The sequence below is a fragment of the Zootoca vivipara genome, chromosome 8 (genome assembly GCF_965207765.1).
Source record: "Zootoca vivipara chromosome 8, rZooViv2.hap1.1, whole genome shotgun sequence".
Classification (NCBI taxonomy): domain Eukaryota; kingdom Metazoa; phylum Chordata; class Lepidosauria; order Squamata; family Lacertidae; genus Zootoca; species Zootoca vivipara.
The window spans coordinates 57,948,235-57,966,728 of record NC_142591.1 but is presented as its reverse complement, the minus strand read 5'-3'; the positions used below and the strand labels follow the sequence as shown (position 1 = coordinate 57,966,728).

Here is an 18,494-nt window from a genome sequence, read left to right as displayed (position 1 = left end):
AGTCACCACAACATGCTACATGCTGTACAAGAGAGGGGAACATTCTCTCTCTCTCTGCCCTCATAAACACACACACATCTAACTCAAGTTCCTTTGTCCGGCTTCAGAGCTAGCTAGCATCTTCAAAAGTTTAAAGGTTATCAGTCAAAATTCCAAATCAAACAAAATAAATCATTGGACTGGCAAAAAATGTTTGATTTTTGTTAACCACAGTATGTTTTCTGTTTCTATCTGCACTATGAACTTTCTGCATAAACTTGCTCTTAATAAAAGCAAAAAAAGAAAAAAAGGTTTCTAAACAAATCTTGTAAAACTGTGCCGTTTCGAATCACATGAAAAACACTGTTGTTAAGACATTGAGGGATGTGTGCTCTGAGGACCATTGCAGGAGCTTTAAGGAAGTTTATTCTGGGATGATGGTGTGGTCTTGCTTTCCAAATTACCAAAAGCTCAAAAATGTATTCCCTGGTTTTCTGTCATTTTGACCCTTTTTGGGTAACCAACTTTTAACCAATAGCATCAGAAATAAGGAGATTGGCTTGGGTAAGCCATAGAACATATTATCTCTGGACAATGGAACAACCCAATTTGAATTCTAAAGCTAAAATATATTTGAAGTAAGACGAGAATAATATTGTGCCGGTTGGAAACGGTTTAGAATGTGAAATAATGACTGAAGAACACCTCTAAAAATACCCTTTCATCAAAGGGGTGATTTCTATAATGGAAAAAGGACACCCAAATTATAGCTTTCCACCTTGTGGACACTTGTGCATCCTTTCTTCCAGGAGGTCTCTTTAATGCTTTGCTTCCTAAGTATCCCACAGAGTGCACCAGAAATCAGCGGAAATACTAAAAATAAACTAAAAGCCAGACTCTGCAATTACAACCTGCATTCTGAAACATCATCCAATTAATAGAACATTCTAGAATTTTGAAAACTTTGAAACTCCCAAGAAATAATAGTAGTTAAGCCACAAGAATTCTGTGTACTGGCTAATGATCACAGACAAGTGACACCGCTTTAATAAGAAATGCCCTGGACCACATCACTGACTGGCAAAAGGATGAGTTTCTTTCACTCATGCATCAGAAGAAGAACAGAATGGAAGTCTTCCCTTTTGACATTACAGTACTACATTACAGTACAGTTGTGTAGCGATCAGTGGGTTGGACAAAGGCCAGAGAAACCTGGGTTCAAATCCCCACTTGGTCACCAAATTCACCGAATGAGCTTGGGCCAATCACTGTCAGCCTTTTTTTTTTGGAAAATGATTTTTATTAGATTTTACTAATTAATTCACACACAAAATCACAAATAATAAAAATTAAACAGGATTCTTCTGAATCTCTAGACTTCACTCCTTCCCTCTGTTCTTTAGTTAACCTTTTCAAATGCATGCTATAATCAGGCATAGGCAAACTCGGCCCTCCAGATGTTTTGGGACTACAGTTCCCATCATCCCTGTCCTGTTAGCTAGGAATGATGAGAGTTGTAGTCCCAAAACATCTGGCGGGCTGAGTTTGCCTTTGCCTGCTATAAATGCTCCTAATTTTTCAGTCCTACATTGTATCCTAAGTCTATGTAACATTAAAAATGCCTTAAAATGTACTTTAAAATGCCTCACAGTTAAGACCACACCAGGTTCTCAAATGTGGCACACCCCCCCTGTAGTGCTCTCAAAATGTCTCTGCTTAAAAATTCAAAATACCAGAGAATGGCAGATCATGTTGATGGATTATGCCAAAATGGCTAAAATGTCTGGAAGAATCATAAATCAGGAAGATCAAAATTTTAATAAGGAACTTTATAACTTATCTTAAAGACCATTGTAAACAGTTAAAATAGTAGGATTGCAATATCACTTGAAGTTTAATGGTGAATTCTGGATACAATGGAGAGATAAAAGATTTGGATTATTATAAAAGATGCAGGAGGAAATGGTTAACAATAGGAGCCACAAAGGGGAGGGAGGAAGTCCAAGAGATTCCTTGGAATCTTGGGTTTATGTTGTATGTTGGAAATGTGATTGTAAAGTTTTAATCTGAAAAACCAAATTAATTTATTAATTGATTTTTTTAAAAATTCAAAATGCAGGAGAGACTATTTGCGACCCCCATACTGAACCTGTTTGCACTATGTCAGCCCTTTCCTACACTGATTACGTCCCATAAACATGACCGCATTTCATTGGATGCTTGGACTGGGTATCTTGCACTCCCTTCTGTTCTGAATTTAGGAGAGGTGCAAAGTGTAATGGTGGCCGACAAAGGTGCATTTTTCTCCTCCCCTCTTTTATTTTTGCTAACGGGGGTGGCATCCTAATATCCTAACTTCTGAGGTTACCAATAGTGTACTACTCCATTATGCAGTAATGGTGAATTAGTCACAAGTTTGAGAAAGCAAGTAGTGGTCATTACACTGGACAGTGTCAGGAATGCATTAAGATTAAATAAAACCGTATGGACTTCTCACATCACCATCAAGATTCCTTGCATATAACCATTTTCCTTGAGAAAATTCTGGTACCTTTAGTCTATAAATATTTCAATGTTAACCTAAGAATTCAAAAATTAATCTGGCAGTTAGTTTAGGCATTTTTTAAAAAATCTGATAATGTCCTTCAGAAAAAGCTATTAAGAAACTCTGAACTTGTGGGATGCAAACTGAACTGGTGACATGATACAAAGAGTTACAAAACAAATTAGGAATTAATGGTCCATGTACAACATGGAAAAAAATCAGAATGGGTTGCCCAAATGTTCCATAGTAAGAGAAGTCTTGCTTAATGTATTTATTAATGATCTGAAAAGGCAATAGCCAATGAGGTGTCAAAGATTGTAGATGACATAAAATAAGTTAGGTTAGTTGCAACTACAAAAGGAGCTTTATAGAGCCACAAGAAAACTAAATAAACAGGCAATATGGTGGAAGGTAAAAATTTAAAAAGAAGGATGTTCTTTATGAAATAGCCCCTGAAGAATATCTGCATTATTTTAGGTGGAAAAAGGAAGCTCTTTCCTCTACATGTAACAACAATATGTATAAGTTAAAGCAATTGGTCTTCTTTCCTCCCATTTTGTAGCAGTCCTAGTACCGGTACAGTATTATACAAAGAATACTGGAGTCAAGTTGACCAGTTTTCACATACAAAAGCACATGGAAACATTGTACCTATTTATCTACTTGCACTGGTGTGCCTTTGAACTGGCAGAAGCTGGGACAGAGCAACAGGAGCTCACCCCATCGTGCAGATTCGAACCGCCAACCTTCCGATCAGCAAGCCCAAGAGGTAAAGTGGTTTAGACTGTACAACCCGCTCCCCTGCCCATGCAAAGATGTTGTGTGAATAGGACAAGAAAGGGAACTTTAGAAAAAAGTAAGCAACATAAATATAAAAAGTCTCAAGCACCCTTACATTTCTAATGCTAGAATTGACAAGAAGCAACTGTCTGCCCACACATTTGTATGCATCCCCCCCCCACTCATGACATTAAAAGAAAAGAAAAAAGTAGACCACCATGTCACAGATGAGGGGATTGACTGTGTTGTGAAAATTGGCACTTATACCATACACACACACACAGAGAGAGACTGCAGGTTTTCTCTTGCTTTCGTTTCTAAAGCTCAAGTTGAAACTGAAGCTGAAAGAGGGTGCTATCATTCTATATGCATACTATGAAAGCACAGAATTCTAGAGGTTAAGGGAATCCCTTACTGTAAAATTACAACTGAACCATTCCTATGATGTTTATCTAATTCAGCTTTGGGTAATTTGTCCACTACTGTGTGCCACATTAGAAATATACCACCAGTTGTGCAAAACAGAAATTCTTTAAAAAATTTATACAATATGATATTGTTTCATGAAATATATGTGAAAATACAACAATTCTTAGTTAGATTTTGTTGATTTCCTCAAAAAAATTAAAGAAAATATTCCACTTTGCATACCTCTTAAAGTGTGGTTGCACACACTGAATACAGTATTTCAGCTTAGGCTTGGTGAGTAATACATAGTATGGAAGATTTTCCTGTATTTTCTTTATAGTGCCTCTGCAGCAGGGCTGACTACTGAAGTTTTACCATGGGACAGCCAGCATTGACTGTCAACAATGAGCTCATTCTTCAGTAACTTTTTTATTAAATCTGATGAAATCATTCATCTCTTTCAGGTATACTCTGATCCTTTACCTCTTCCCATAGTTGAACCGGAACTTTTTAGTCTTAAATTCATTTTAAAAAATAATAATAATGGAGGGACCATTATTAACGTTAAGATCAGTTGTGGTAGTCTAGACAAAATGGTTTGAGGATATGGCCTTAGTATGTCAACTAGGTTGACATACTCTTAACTTTTAATATAGAAAAGGTGTTTCACTCAGTTGGTTTTGACATTCAAATCAAAGAGAAATGTTGGGATATGTTAAGTATATTATCCATTTAGGGAAGCTGTTCACCCTGTGGTGAGTCTGGATACCTTTGAGAAGGCAGTGACTAGTGCCTGGGATTAAGAGGGTAACTACATAACTAGGTAAAGGGACCCCTGACCATTAGGTCCAGTTGTGACCGACTCTGGGGTTGCGCGCTCATCTCGCATTATTGGCCAAGGGAGCCGGCGTACAGCTTCCAGGTCATGTGGCCAGCATGACAAAGCCGCTTCTGGAAAACCAGAGCAGCACATGGAAACGCCGTTTACCTTCCCGCTGTAGCGGTTCCTATTTATCTACTTGCATTTTGACGTGCTTTCAAACTGCTAGGTTGGCAAGAGCAGGGACCGAGCGACAGGAGCTCACCCCGTCACAGGGATTCGAACCGCCGACCTTCTGATCAGCAAGCCCTAGGCTCAGTGGTTTAACCACAGTGCCACCTGGGTCCCTTTTAACTACATAACTGGTCAACCTTAAAACAATTTCTTGAGTTTCAAGAGCAAGCAAAGTTCTTTCAGTATGAGGCAATACACTGAAGCTGGGTCAAACAGTAGAAGCTATAAATAGTTTAGTTCTCTCATGCAAGACAATAAAAACTTGATTAGAGGGAGGAACAATACACTTAATTTAAACTGTTTCTTCAATTTGGTTTTTGCTGTTATGATTTGCTCTTGTGGATTTGCTTCACTCTATATCCATTTCCAATTATTTCAACATCCTCTGCTTTTAAAAACTAAAGTTTATAGTAATACCTTTGCTCCCACAAGCACTTGCAGTTTCCTCTGGGACCATGTTAGATGAAGACTATATCTGAAGACTATATAGCACATGAGGGTTAACTCCATTTCTCTGGAGACCAAGAAGGTCATTTCCATGACATGCTTGTTTTTGGTACTCCACTAGGAGAAGTTCTGTGAACTTTACTGTTAATATAAACGTGCCCCTGTATTTGGGAAGGGGAGGTCAAACAAACACTATTTCACTATGTGATGTGCCATTCCCAAGAGACTGAAGAAGGAAAAGGAAAAGGAAAAGGAAAAGTAACTTACAACCTCCAGTTCTGACATTAAGAAAGAAGGCTGCTTATGTATTTGCAGTACATTCTTTGATTAAGAATAACGTTCACAATAACTGTGTCATTAACAGTTCATCCAGCAAAGCATCACTGTCTGCAATACATGCATAATTCAGTGTAAGTTTACACAAAGCAAGCAAACTTGGGAATGCTATTCCTTTTTATTACAAAGAGGCACCCCCCTGGCCAAAATACATACTGTATGTACCTACAAACTGAACACATAATGAGGAACTTTAAGGTTTCGGAACAAATCCACATTTTCATTTAGCCCATGCAGCTTTACCATGGTTCTAATAATTTGATCACCTTTGTCAACTAGGAAAGGATTTTTTTCCTCTGGAAAAGTCTGTTATCTTGTTAGAGATTCTCATGAAAATAGCACTATGTAGCTATATGTACATACAATTCAGAAAATGTAGAAATCTGTGTACGATATTTATTGTGAATGTAATGGTGCATATATACACTGATCTTATACAGACAGGACAGCATTCCTGCACATTTTGATAATCACCACTTAGCCGTACAATTTGGTATGAAAAAAGTGTCATAATTTTTACTCCTCTCACATATCAGAAAAGGCATTCCATTTACTCCCATATAGGGCAAGGATTCACAGATAAAGCACCTCCCTGGGAAACACAAGAAACATTGTAGGGCACCACGAGATTACAGCTAAAAGGGAACAGCCTCCTTATTCCGTAGAAAGCCATTCAAATAGAGAAATGGAAATCAGTGGATACTGTGGCTTAGTGCATTAGTGGCTGTGTGAGGAACATAGAGTGCAAGGGAGAACTAAGCTAAAATGTTTTAGAGCAGGGGTGGTACCCACAGAAAACATTAATTAGTGGTCACATGCAAGTAAAAAACACCTACTGTGCCTCAAAAGGGTTTGACAATGTGGACCAGGCCAGTTGACAACTGACATACTCTGCACTTTCACCTCTGAAGGCCTGCATCAGGCCAGCTGACAGTCAGCCCAATCCACATTTCCAAAGGCATCCCTCATCAGGGTGGAAAGCTGTCCAGTACCTTATGAGAGCTGTGAAGATGCAGATTGGGCTTGCTGGCTTTCAACCCAGCCTATGATTTCACTTCTGAGCATGCCTGAACCATGCATTTAAAGTTGTCCCCCCTCAGGCGGGAGGCTTCCCATTGCTGGGCAGCCTCCTACATGATAAGGGAGAGCTATGAAGCTGCTGATTGGCTGGGTGTGAGACATCTGATTCATGTCTTTGAAGGTGAAAGCAGATTCAGTTGGTTGTTTGCCATCCCAGTCCACACCTTCAAAGTTCAGGGGCTGGATCCAACTTCCAAACCATAGGTTCTTATCTAGCCTTTAGAACATAGCTCTAAATGTGATATCAAATACATTTTTGCATTTGCAAAAAAAACCCTGTATTTCGATCCAATTTTTTAATCATAATTTGAGAGAAAACTGCAGATTTATTTTTAAAGTACTGAAAATAAGTATTTTTAAAGTGATTGTCATAGTACGGTATGCATCCTCAACATGACAGAAAGGCCTGACTAAAAATATATGATGTTCAAACAGAATTATAAAGTGTGGGTTATTTACAAGTTGTTATTCCCACTAAACTAGAAGCAAAAAGGAACCATTTAAAATTATTACCCCACCATGTGTTCATTAGCACACACATGCATTTATGTAGACATGAAGTATACTTATATTTTAATAGGCTGATACAAAAATGGTTTCTTAACACTTCCCTTATCATTATACATGTTAATATAATAGCATAATTCAAATTACTTGACACACATAAACAGCCATGGGAATTTAATTTCAGATATTTCAACCCTGAAATGACCACAAATGTTAAACCACCATTAAAAAATGAAATATTTTTCAGTGACAACTATGTTTAAGAGCAAGAAAATAATAACTTTTATTTATCTATCCAAACAGCTTTCTTTATCTAAACAAATGACTATAGTAAGATTAAGGAAACCATGTTTTGACTCTCGAATGTACCGAAACATTCCAATTTCTTTTTGCACAATGACTTTTATGCAAATAAGCACAGCACAATCTCACAACCTCTTTTACTATCATACTGGGACAATGACAGTTCAATAATTGGAATGGCACATATCTGGGATATTTGATTTTAAATTGGAAACTTAGGAGAAGACTATTGAAATTTAAATTATGGAACTGTGTTAATTCTACACTGATCAAAGTATCATCATTGCATGCTAAACAAAATATAGCAAACAAATGTAGCTTGTGTTGCAGATGGATTTCTCTCTCCCCCTTCCTTTGTTATTTCATACCTACTCTCCCAAATACAATTTTTAATTTTTAACACTGATGCTTTCATCCATAACAAGAATAATGAGGAAAACACTAGCAATGTTCATTGGGGAAATAGTACTCTTGAAGTTACCTAAATCCCAGTTGTCTCATTCATAAACAAGGAGACACAAGCAATGCATTCAATATCTCTGGCCGAGTTAAAATCCGAATATGCAAACAGCATTAGAGAATCCAGACAGACTACTCTGCTTCACTGATGACAGATGCAGAGCAAGACCAGTATAATTAAGCTTTCTACTTTGGACCAGACTTGAGGTGGTAGATACTTCCCTTCCAAAAGCAGAAGAGTGCTAGCCGCCCAGCTGAAGAGCAGGTGCTATATGGTATTTACATTTCCTGCTGAGGATGCTCGCCAGCAGGCCCAACCAGCTGACCGTGAAAATTCTTGGCCCTAAGTGACCCAAGGACAGGCTATAAATCTATCCTATAAAATATAGTCAATGCTCCATTTGTTCTTCTAGCCTTTCTGAATGCAATGTTATATATTCATGATAATTTAGTTTCACTGGGCTATTTCAAATGCTGCTAGCAGTCATTTGTTGACAAAATAAAGGACCATAGTGAACCTTTTATGAAAATAAACACATCAGAGTCAGGAACACCCAGGGGAATCTTGCTTTAGAATTCTTACGCAAAAAGTTATTCTGCATTTAACTAAAAAAAGTGAACCAAATATATAAAATCAGATTCTAAAATGTCACTGAAAAGGGGTCCAGTTATAAAAAGATGGACTCCGCCAAGCACTGCTGTTATGCTAATAGTGTTCATTGCAATGTGTTTTTTTCCCAGATCTCTACATAAGTCTCAATGGAGAGAGTAAATCTCCAGTACATGGCATATAGATCACTAGATCTCCAGTTTAAAGGTAGCACAGGTAAAGGTAAAGGGACCCCTGACCGTTAAGTCCAGTCGCGGACAACTATGGGGTTGCGGCGCTCATCTCGCTTTACTAGCCGAGGGAGCGGTCATGCAGCCAGCATGACTAAGCTGCTTCTGGCGAACCAGAAAAGCGCACAGAAACGCTGTTTACCTTCCCGCCAGAGCGGTACCTATTTATCTACTTGCACTTGATGTGCTTTCAAACTGCTAGGTGGGCAGGAGTTGGGACTGAACAACAGAAGCTCACCCCATCGGGGATTCGAACTGCCAACCTTCCGATTGGCAATCCCTAGGCACAGTGGTTTATACCACAGTGCCACCCGTGTCCCTAAAGGTAGCATAGGAAATGAATTTAGCACACCCAAACTACCACTTTACATATAAGTTGTACTTGATACAATGTACACAAAAGCAATTTTGAGGATCTTCCTTCAGATACATGTTGTTATTTTGGTCTGTTGCCTGATGTATTTGTGGTACTGTGTACTATGTACACATGTTTTAAAATATACTCAGTGAACACCTTAAGTCACTGCAATTATTTTTGATGCACACATTGCATATTCTTCTGCACCATAGCAAAATTTGTACAGTAAGTTTGAGAATATGAGAATGTTAAGTTTCCCAGTACATTATCCAATAGAGGCATTGACTGAGATGAGTAGGTGAAGAGGATGAAATTTTCATTGATTCCCCCTTCCTGTTTCAGCCACTATGTCTTCCCTCCAAATCTATTCCAGAACAGCACTGGCAGTAGCAGAGGGGTTACATGAGGAAGTGAGAATCAGAGAAAATCACACACACACCCTTTATCTTAGTGGATGCATCTGCTGAATCATGTTATTTAATAAGAAAACTACCGCATTGGATTTTACCCTATATTTCCAAAGGGCATATAGGACCCAAATTCTCTGAGCTGAAGAACTATACTACATTCTGTAACAAAACCACATTATACTCACAAGTCAAAAACACAAATACAGCGTTGTATTGGCACAATGGTGTTCATGGGTAAAGTGGGGGGACTCAACTCACCCCATTTCCCCCATCACAAAGTTCTGTTCCCCCCTTATGGTTTCCCTAAATACGCACTATTTACAAACAAACAAACAAAATGCTGCTCAAAAACTATTAAAAAGCTATACATGACATTTGGCTGAAATTTGAAGTTGCCCACAGGGAATATGTGGACAGTATTCATTCCTGCTTTTGTGCAAGTGGATAATGCCACATGGAAGTCACATAGTTTTGCAGTAGGCTACAAATAAGGTCCTTCACAACTATTTGCATTTTTGTACTGCTTGGTCGAGTAAGTGCAGCTCCTTACATTTGAACTGCCAGGAACTACATTTAGCTTACAAACCACAGTTTGGTCACCTCAGCTATAAACACAAAGTGCATACTTACATATGCATAAGGAACAGTCTTGATTATAGTTTTAAATGCTTGTGTTCTAATCGTATGCAAATGGGAAGCACACATTTTCCAAATACAATTCTGACTGAATTTCTTTTTAAGGATTCAGAGTAAAACAGTCTGCTTAGCCATGAATATAGCTTTGTTTGAGCAACAGACATAAATATATTCTGTTGTGGAATCCATATGGAAAGATCATCAACACTTTTTGCTTTGGGTCTTCTGCCAAAATACCATATCCCACATGTTTTCTACTATAAAACATAAAAGAAAAGGTGTTGCTCTGGTCAAATAAAAAATAATGTTTACTAGCGTACATCTAATGTTAAAGCTGCCCAAATCCTGCCAAAGACATTAAAACACCATCTGTAAAACAGATTTTCATTAAATTGATCAGTTTAAAACTAAGCAGTTAGGCAGATGATGCTTTTGAGCTAACCTTTAACCTTCTTAAACTGGAAATAGGTCATCTAACTTTCCTGTTGTCTGAGAATGAGAGGTGAAGTGATCTATTCAAGTTGAGCTGACAATCATAACATGAATAGTGTATGAATCAATAGTTTGTCAATAAAGCAAAAAGAAAAGTATATTTTATACATTTAACCTCTCCTAACTGCTGCTGCCAGGTGTCCTTAACATTTTAAATGACTATATAAATACTCAATAAAACTTATGCTTGCCATTAAACCACAAATAACTGAAGCAGTCCAACTTTATTATTTGTTCTCATAATTGCAAAAATAATTTTGCTAGCACCCAAATATGTATATCACCCTAAACCTCAATGTATTAATTTGAAGTAAGCCTTACTGATTGCAATGCAAACCTACTTCCAATTAAGTGTTCCTAGGATTGTAAGTTAATTGTTCTCATAAAGCAGCATTGCTTTGTCACATTAGGCAACTAATTACACAAATTGCTTCATGAATTCAGTGGGCAAGGGCTGCGGTTTTAATACATTAGTAGCTTTCACATCTTACAAGAGGGCTTATACACAGACAACCAATTTTAGTACTGCTGTTGTGATGCATGCAACATCTTTTTCCAAAGCACCGAAGTTATTAACATTGCAGCTGTTGCAAGGAGTCCAGACATTTTGCCTCAAGAAGGCATTTATGTGGCATTTTCCTCTTATTAAAGTCACAGTGGATGATATCCAAGCAAGAAATACTCAGAATAAACCCATTAAAATTAATGTACTTCAGTACATTGATTTCAGTGGGTCTACTCAGAGTATGACTAACAGTGATATCATTCAATATTTTGTGAATGAAAAAAATGGGATTCCCACTAAGCTTTTCTGTTGTGGTCATTGCTGCTTTCTGGCCTACAGCATCATGGGTACTGGCTAGAGTTCAACCCAGGGATACTTCATGTGCATTCAAAACATTCTGAGGGAGCGAAAAAGTACACAGCCACCTGGCTATTTCTCCTTTCCTCCATTTTTCTCTTTGTTCACCGAACTGACCCAGTGAGTTGAAGAGAAAACTAGAGCCTACTTTTTACAGCAGCCAGAAAAGGAGAGTGAATGAAGGAATTAATGAAAAAATGGGGCGGGAAACACAAAACACAGCATGCTCTCCCACTGACGTGGTGTAAGAGAGAGGGCTTGCAGAGAGCAGCCCACTCTGCTTACTTCCATCAGATGGGAGAGCAGCAGCAAGTCTGGGAGTTCAAATCAGGAACAGGAAGGGTTAAGACGGGTCCAGGGCTCTGCAGAGTCCTGGTGGCTCAGCTCCAGGTTGGTAGCAGGGAAGCAGGGGAGGAGCTAGCTTCAGCAGGGGCTGGAAAGGAGGGAGGAGAGGGAACGGCACCTCAGGAGCCTGGTTTGGGACCACGGAGGACCCATAGAGCAAGGAGGAGGGGCGTTTGGAGTCTTAAAAGGGGGGTCAGAGCCCACGAGACGCCATTGTGGGCTTCTGCCCCATGCAGAGCAGACATGATTTGAGACATCTCACCACTGTATATAGCATGCACAATAAAACTATGAAAATCCAGAGGATGTGTGGAGTGCTTACTCGGGAGTAGCCAACACCCCATCTGTGACAGCAAGCCCACAATCTTTTGATGGCTACCCCGAGGGAAGAGGGCTGCAAATGTAGCAGCCGGCATGAAGTTGGCAGCATCTAAAGCAGAAGAGAGAGATGCCAAGGGAGGATTGGCATGCGTGAGGGGTGTAGCAGAGAGCAAGCTGCAGCCAGCACCCTGCAACTATGGAACGGCTCAAGCACCAGGTAGGCACCCGGGCACAGGGGAAGCCAGGCTTAGTGAACCGAGCAGCTCTGAACACAGCCAAGCCGGAGTGGAGGCTGGACAAGCAGAGAGGACACTCGGGACGGGCCAGCACTTTGTAGGGCGACCCTCAGCACAAGCTGGCTCTAAGGCTGAGAGGCATGGTGGCGTGGAAGTGCAGGAGGCTGAGAGGCGAGTCCGGGCAGAGGGGACAGACGGAGGGGAAAGGCAGCGGCCACAAGCTCCCATACAGTCCCTGGAAGGCAGCTACAGCTCAGCACAGACCCCTCCAGCCAGATGTGATGCAGAGGGACAAAGCCCGCGCGCGGGTACTTTCAAACGCTGACGCGGGAAAACAGAGGGAAGAGAAAGGCGGGAGATGCCTTTACAATGCACCCAGCCACTGGGTGGAACACTGCCCCCAGAGGAAGGAATGGCGAGAGCAGGCAGGCACAGACACAAGCCTGGATGCCAGATCAGGAGGGGAGGGGCCAGGCAGAGCACCAACAACTGAGCCCTCCTGTAACACCCCACAGCACGACAAAGAGATGGAAGTAAGTCTGCAGCTGCCAAGAGGCCAGACCCAGGAGACAGTCGGGCTTCTCTGCAGGGGCAGCAGCAATGATTTCCTATCGGTGGACTTTGCTAGGCAGAATCAGATTCCCCTTTTCCCAAGGAAGCTTCCCATGAGCGTCTCGGCCATAGACGGCAGGGAATTGCAGGAGGGTGAGGTCACGCAACAGACCCCCTCTCGGAAGATGACAGTGAACAAGCACGCAGAAGTGCTAGCTTTGGACTTAATGGACAATGACCCTGTGGGCAGCCAGCGCCGGGGAGATCTCACCTTTGGAGATGCAGACGGCAAGGAGCACTGCAGGAAAGAAGGAGAATCCTCAGGATCGCACCACATCAGCTCCCCAGGCGGATGGAACGACGCCGAGGCAGGGATGCAGGAAGAGAAACTGAGCCAACTCACCAAAGAGGACACTTTTACCCAGAACATACGGAGGGACTTGAGGGAGGGAGAAGGGGCAGGGGAAGGGCTTGCAGAGAAAGAGGGGTTACTCTTTAGCAATGATGCCCGGTATATGCCCCAGGACTCCCTCAGAGGGAAGATTCTCAGGCAATATCATGACAACCCCACGGAGGGGCATGCAGTACATGTCTTCACGAGGCTCACACCCAGTAAGGCCAGTCTTGGGCGAAACCCCAGAGCCTTCCCAGAGCAGGGGGAGGGGGAGATTGGGGGACCACCTATTGAGGCATGGGGTGAGAGGAGGGAGACAGTACACCAACAACTGGATGGAGACGTGGCAAGGAGCAATGAGGCTTACAAGGAGGGGGCAGACCATCACGGGGGACTGGAGAAGGTCTTCCACGGAGGGGACAGGGTCTGGCTGTGGTCAGAAGGCCTTCCCATGGGGGGAAGGGGGAAGAAGCTGGCACCCAGAAGGCTGGGGCCCTTCAAGGTTCTGACACAGATCAACCCTGTCACCTTCAGGGGGGAAGTACCTACAGCGAGAAAGGTCCATCCCGTGGGTCACAGGTCTTTGCTCTCACACTTTAGGGAAAGCCCAAGGTTCAGAGGACGTGACACACATCCAACACAAGACGCTGACAGGAGGGAGGGGGAGGAAATCACACAAAAGACACTAGACAGAAGGGTGGAGGGAGAAGGCAGCCAAGAGGTTCCAGAAAGAAAGGAAGAGGAGGAGGTCTACAGTGCCACAGCGAGCCCGGGCTCCCGGTGGGGGGAGGGGGGGTTAAAATGTCTGATGGCCAGGCAGGGCACTCCTGCTTCCCAAAACGCGGAGGCAACCACGCACACCATGCAAGGGGAGGACCGCACACTGGAACTGCACGCTCCTTTCTCCCACAGACCCAAACCACCACACGTCAGTAGCACAGGGAACACAGAGGGGGAGGGCGATCCCAGGTGGGGAGCAGGGGAGACGCAGACCCAAGGAGCCCTCCGGGAATCGGAAGCAATTTTCCAGAGGGAGGAGGAGGATGACAACGGAAGGAACTACACGGACCAGCCACCCAGCACCGACTGGGAACAGGATTTTACACACACTACAGAGGAGGAAGACCTGTCAGGCTTCCAGCCCTCTTTACAGACATCAGACCAGGCAAACCAGGCCTCAGAAAGGGGGGGGAGCCTGGAGGGGGGGTGGATGTAAGAGAGAGGGCTTGCAGAGAGCAGCCCACTCTGCTTACTTCCATCAGATGGGAGAGCAGCAGCAAGTCTGGGAGTTCAAATCAGGAACAGGAAGGGTTAAGACGGGTCCAGGGCTCTGCAGAGTCCTGGTGGCTCAGCTCCAGGTTGGTAGCAGGGAAGCAGGGGAGGAGCTAGCTTCAGCAGGGGCTGGAAAGGAGGGAGGAGAGGGAACGGCACCTCAGGAGCCTGGTTTGGGACCACGGAGGACCCATAGAGCAAGGAGGAGGGGCGTTTGGAGTCTTAAAAGGGGGGTCAGAGCCCACGAGACGCCATTGTGGGCTTCTGCCCCATGCAGAGCAGACATGATTTGAGACATCTCACCACTGTATATAGCATGCACAATAAAACTATGAAAATCCAGAGGATGTGTGGAGTGCTTACTCGGGAGTAGCCAACACCCCATCTGTGACACGTGGAATATTTAATGGAATTAGCAAAGCTTTGTAATTGTGATTTGGCAACTCTAGAAATGACTGACTGGTGTCTACGATACCACATTTCCTAAGCCGAGCCTATGCCATTTGTTATACTTGTCATTTATTTTCTTTGAACCTCAGAGGGTGAACATTTCCCTCCTCCTTACCAGTTAAGTGTAAGCCAAGCTCCTTTCAACAAAGGGGAATAGCCTCTTCCTCCAAACCTACTCCAGGCATTGCTCTCACACCATTTAATGGACTATTCTCCTAGTGTGGATTCCTATTTAGCCAAAACAGCACCATCCGTGGACAAGAGGGAAGTATTTGCAGTCTTGGGGGAATCCCAAGATTTGCAAAAGTACAAAATAACTTTGAGGGGTGAAATGCCCAACTGGGGGCAGGGGCGGGACAGGGACTGCCGATCCCAATGAAGGCTGGCCATGTTCAGTTGGCACAGAATGCTGGCTGACATTTGGAGATAAATCAGAAAATGGGGAGGAAGGAAAGGAGATAAAACAGTGAAATGGGGCATAGCTAGCTGACTGGAACTCCAACAGGTACAAATCATATTGAAACTTTTTTGCAGGCCCAGCTTGTTCTATTTTCTCTGTCTTCTCCAGAGTACTGGTATTGTAATTAGATCTCATGAGAGGATTGCATAGCAGGAAGATAACCATATTGTGGGATTCTATAGTTTCCTAAAGCTACAAAATGGTCTACTTAGAATTGCTGCAAGAGCATGTGCTTTACAGAGATCACTGTTTTCCTGGGCTTCTAAACAGGATAAAGTAAATGGAAACACCTTACTCAACTATTTAAATACTATCTGTGCCGTTGATATACAAATGATAGATACATACAAGGGTAGGGGGGGGTCTGCACTTTACAGAAGGAGAAAAACATTTGCATGGAAAATAAGCTGTACTCTACACTACTGCTTTACATAATTCTGCCTGCCCCCCAACCCAGCTCCAATACTAAAAGTGAGATATGCTGGAGGAAAACAGCTTAAAGCAACAGCAGACATAGCATATTACACCAGGAGTTTGTTTTGGAGATTTTTAAAGGCCAGAGGTCTATAAAGCTCTGTTTTGGTGGGCAAGTTTGATCAATTCGTGTTCCATACAGTGATTTTTTTTTTCCTGTGCAAAATTCAAATTTAGACTTTTATTCTACCTTAAAGTGGTAGTAGATAACACTTTCAGCAATCTGCTAGCAAGGAGATGAATTTAATCGTGGATGAATCAGGTCAAGCTTGTTAAGGTCAGCTTAGGCTAATGTGCTAATGTCTGAAAGTGAAACGCTGAAAGCCAAGTATGGTCAGAAAAGTCTCCTATAAAGTGGGGAGTGCAGCTTGCTCTGTATCTGGTTCACAACCACCAGCACAATTTCCTCACCTTGAAAGGTTTTTCCTCAGCTTCTTTGCTCCGGGTTGTTGTCAACCAACTCCTACTTACAGCAGACCCAGTGAAATCAATGGGCATGACTACCTAGGTATATTGATTTCAATAGGTCTAGTCTGATTAGCAGTTAATTGTATACAACCCTGTGCCTTTAAATACTAATCCATTCCTTTTAGGTACTAAGGAAGATATGTGAATGCATTTGAGTTTGGTTATCAGTGTCCTGTATGAACAGACTTTCATTTGGTATCCAAACACAGAAGTAGATAGATACCTCTACATTCTAAAGTAGATATGGATTTGAATCTGTAGTATTTACATCCCCTTCATTTGCTGTCTGCAGGATACAAATGGAGTATATTATTTTCCGCTACATGTCTGCCATCTGTTTCAACAAAGCGGTTTATACACAACCAACTATAGAACATTCATTAGCTTAATAATTATTTGCCCATAAAACTGCTGATTCATTTACTTATTTATTTATATGTATGCAAATTTTATAACAGCATTTTTGAAAAATCATACTTATTATTCATAATTAAGTTAAAGGCAAGCTCTAGTGTATGTATGTTGCACTTACCACGTGGATTTTCTCACTATATTTAAAATACACTGACAAATGGTAACATCCTTGGGGGGGGGGACTCAAACAAAATAGTGCTTGATATCTGAAAGCCATAAATAAATGTACAACACTTTATACCTAAACCAAGCCCAACAGGACAATCCAGCAAACAAACAAAAAAACCAAAATCCAGTAATTGGGGCGCTTGAAAAAAGTCATGGCATGATCGGTAATAAATGATATGTGCCACTCCCACACATAGTATAGTTTTTCCCCAGGCCAGAAAAAAGTGTATTTGCCATTACACTAATATTTATGTGCACCACACCCTTTCATTTTCGTAAAAAAATGATTATTGACTAATCAAAAGCAAAGGTAGGCAAAGGGATAGCAAGAGTTTGCTTCTGAATACTCATAGTAATATTGTGGTACAAGTATGTGGCACATTTTGGGTTGGGATCATTTAAACATCCTCAATGCTAGGAGCCATTTCCTTTCCTATACAAGATATGCAAGTATCACATAAAATACACAAAAAAATTCATCGTTAACAGCTAGCTAACAAAGGCTATTATATAATTTAGAATAAAAACTCATTTAGCCATTTGCAACACAAGAAATATAAATTTAAGTTTAAGACGTTAGGCTGCATCCAATGCCCATTAACTTGAGACGAAACTCCATCTAACTCAATGGGACTTGCACCTGAGTAAACATACATATAGGACTGTGCTGACAGTGATATATATATATAAAGGTTCAAATAAAGGGAAAGCTAAATGAGCTATAAGATATATAACACTTTCCAGGTGCAGCGCTTCTAGCTCAGAAGTCTGATTTTTGTTGCTTTATTAAGAGTATGTTCAATAAGCCTCTAATTTGCACATCACTCAAAAACACCGTTCTGTTAACATTTCAAGAGTTAAGGGACGCTTCCTATTTTAAGCCAACTTAAATTGCTGGTGGGTGCTTACCTTGTAAAGTTTCAGGGCTGCCTCGTGTCTGTGATTGGTGGTATGTAAGCGCAATTTATCCACGCTGTTGGTGTAGTAGTCACAGGCATTACATTTTAGGTGAACTGGGTTGCCAATGGCAATGCACTTCAGCCTCCACTCGTTAGTTTTGCCTCCTTCTTTAATGTGAGCCACCAGTTGATATTTTTGCATGTGTTTGTCAGTCTTGCAGTGAAGCTGGAAGTTTGCTTTGAGCTGCGTGTTGTAGTTACAGAGCTTGCATTGGTAGATGTCTCCAATTACAGCCCTCCACTCCTCTTCAGGGAGAGAACGTTCATTGCTCACATGCACACTTAGGGCCTCCAGGCTGTCAGAGGTGAATTTGTTGCAAACAGCACACTGGAATAGCTTCAGCGCTGGGTCACTGATATAAGGTGACAGCTCTCCTGCAGTAAGGAGGGACAGGTCATCACCCATTAGCTGACCACTGGCAAGCCGGATTTCAGGTGGCAGCTCATTATTTACTACAGGGGAAAAAATTAAAAGGGAAAGTAGA

General features: G+C 41.7%; 1 protein-coding gene across 6 annotated transcripts in view; it reads right to left on the bottom strand.

Annotated features, from left to right (window-relative positions):
• Positions 1 to 18,494, bottom strand: part of ZFHX4 (zinc finger homeobox 4) — a 178,464-nt gene that overhangs the window by 129,932 nt on the left and 30,038 nt on the right. For 5 of the 6 annotated variants that reach the window (XM_035125407.3, XM_035125411.3, XM_035125413.3 and 2 more), the window contains exon 3: positions 17,960 to 18,462. In XM_035125407.3, coding sequence (XP_034981298.3) covers positions 17,960 to 18,462 — 503 coding nt within the window. The remainder of the gene's footprint in view (positions 1 to 17,959; positions 18,463 to 18,494) is intronic. The other variant, XM_035125412.3, reaches the window with a different exon arrangement.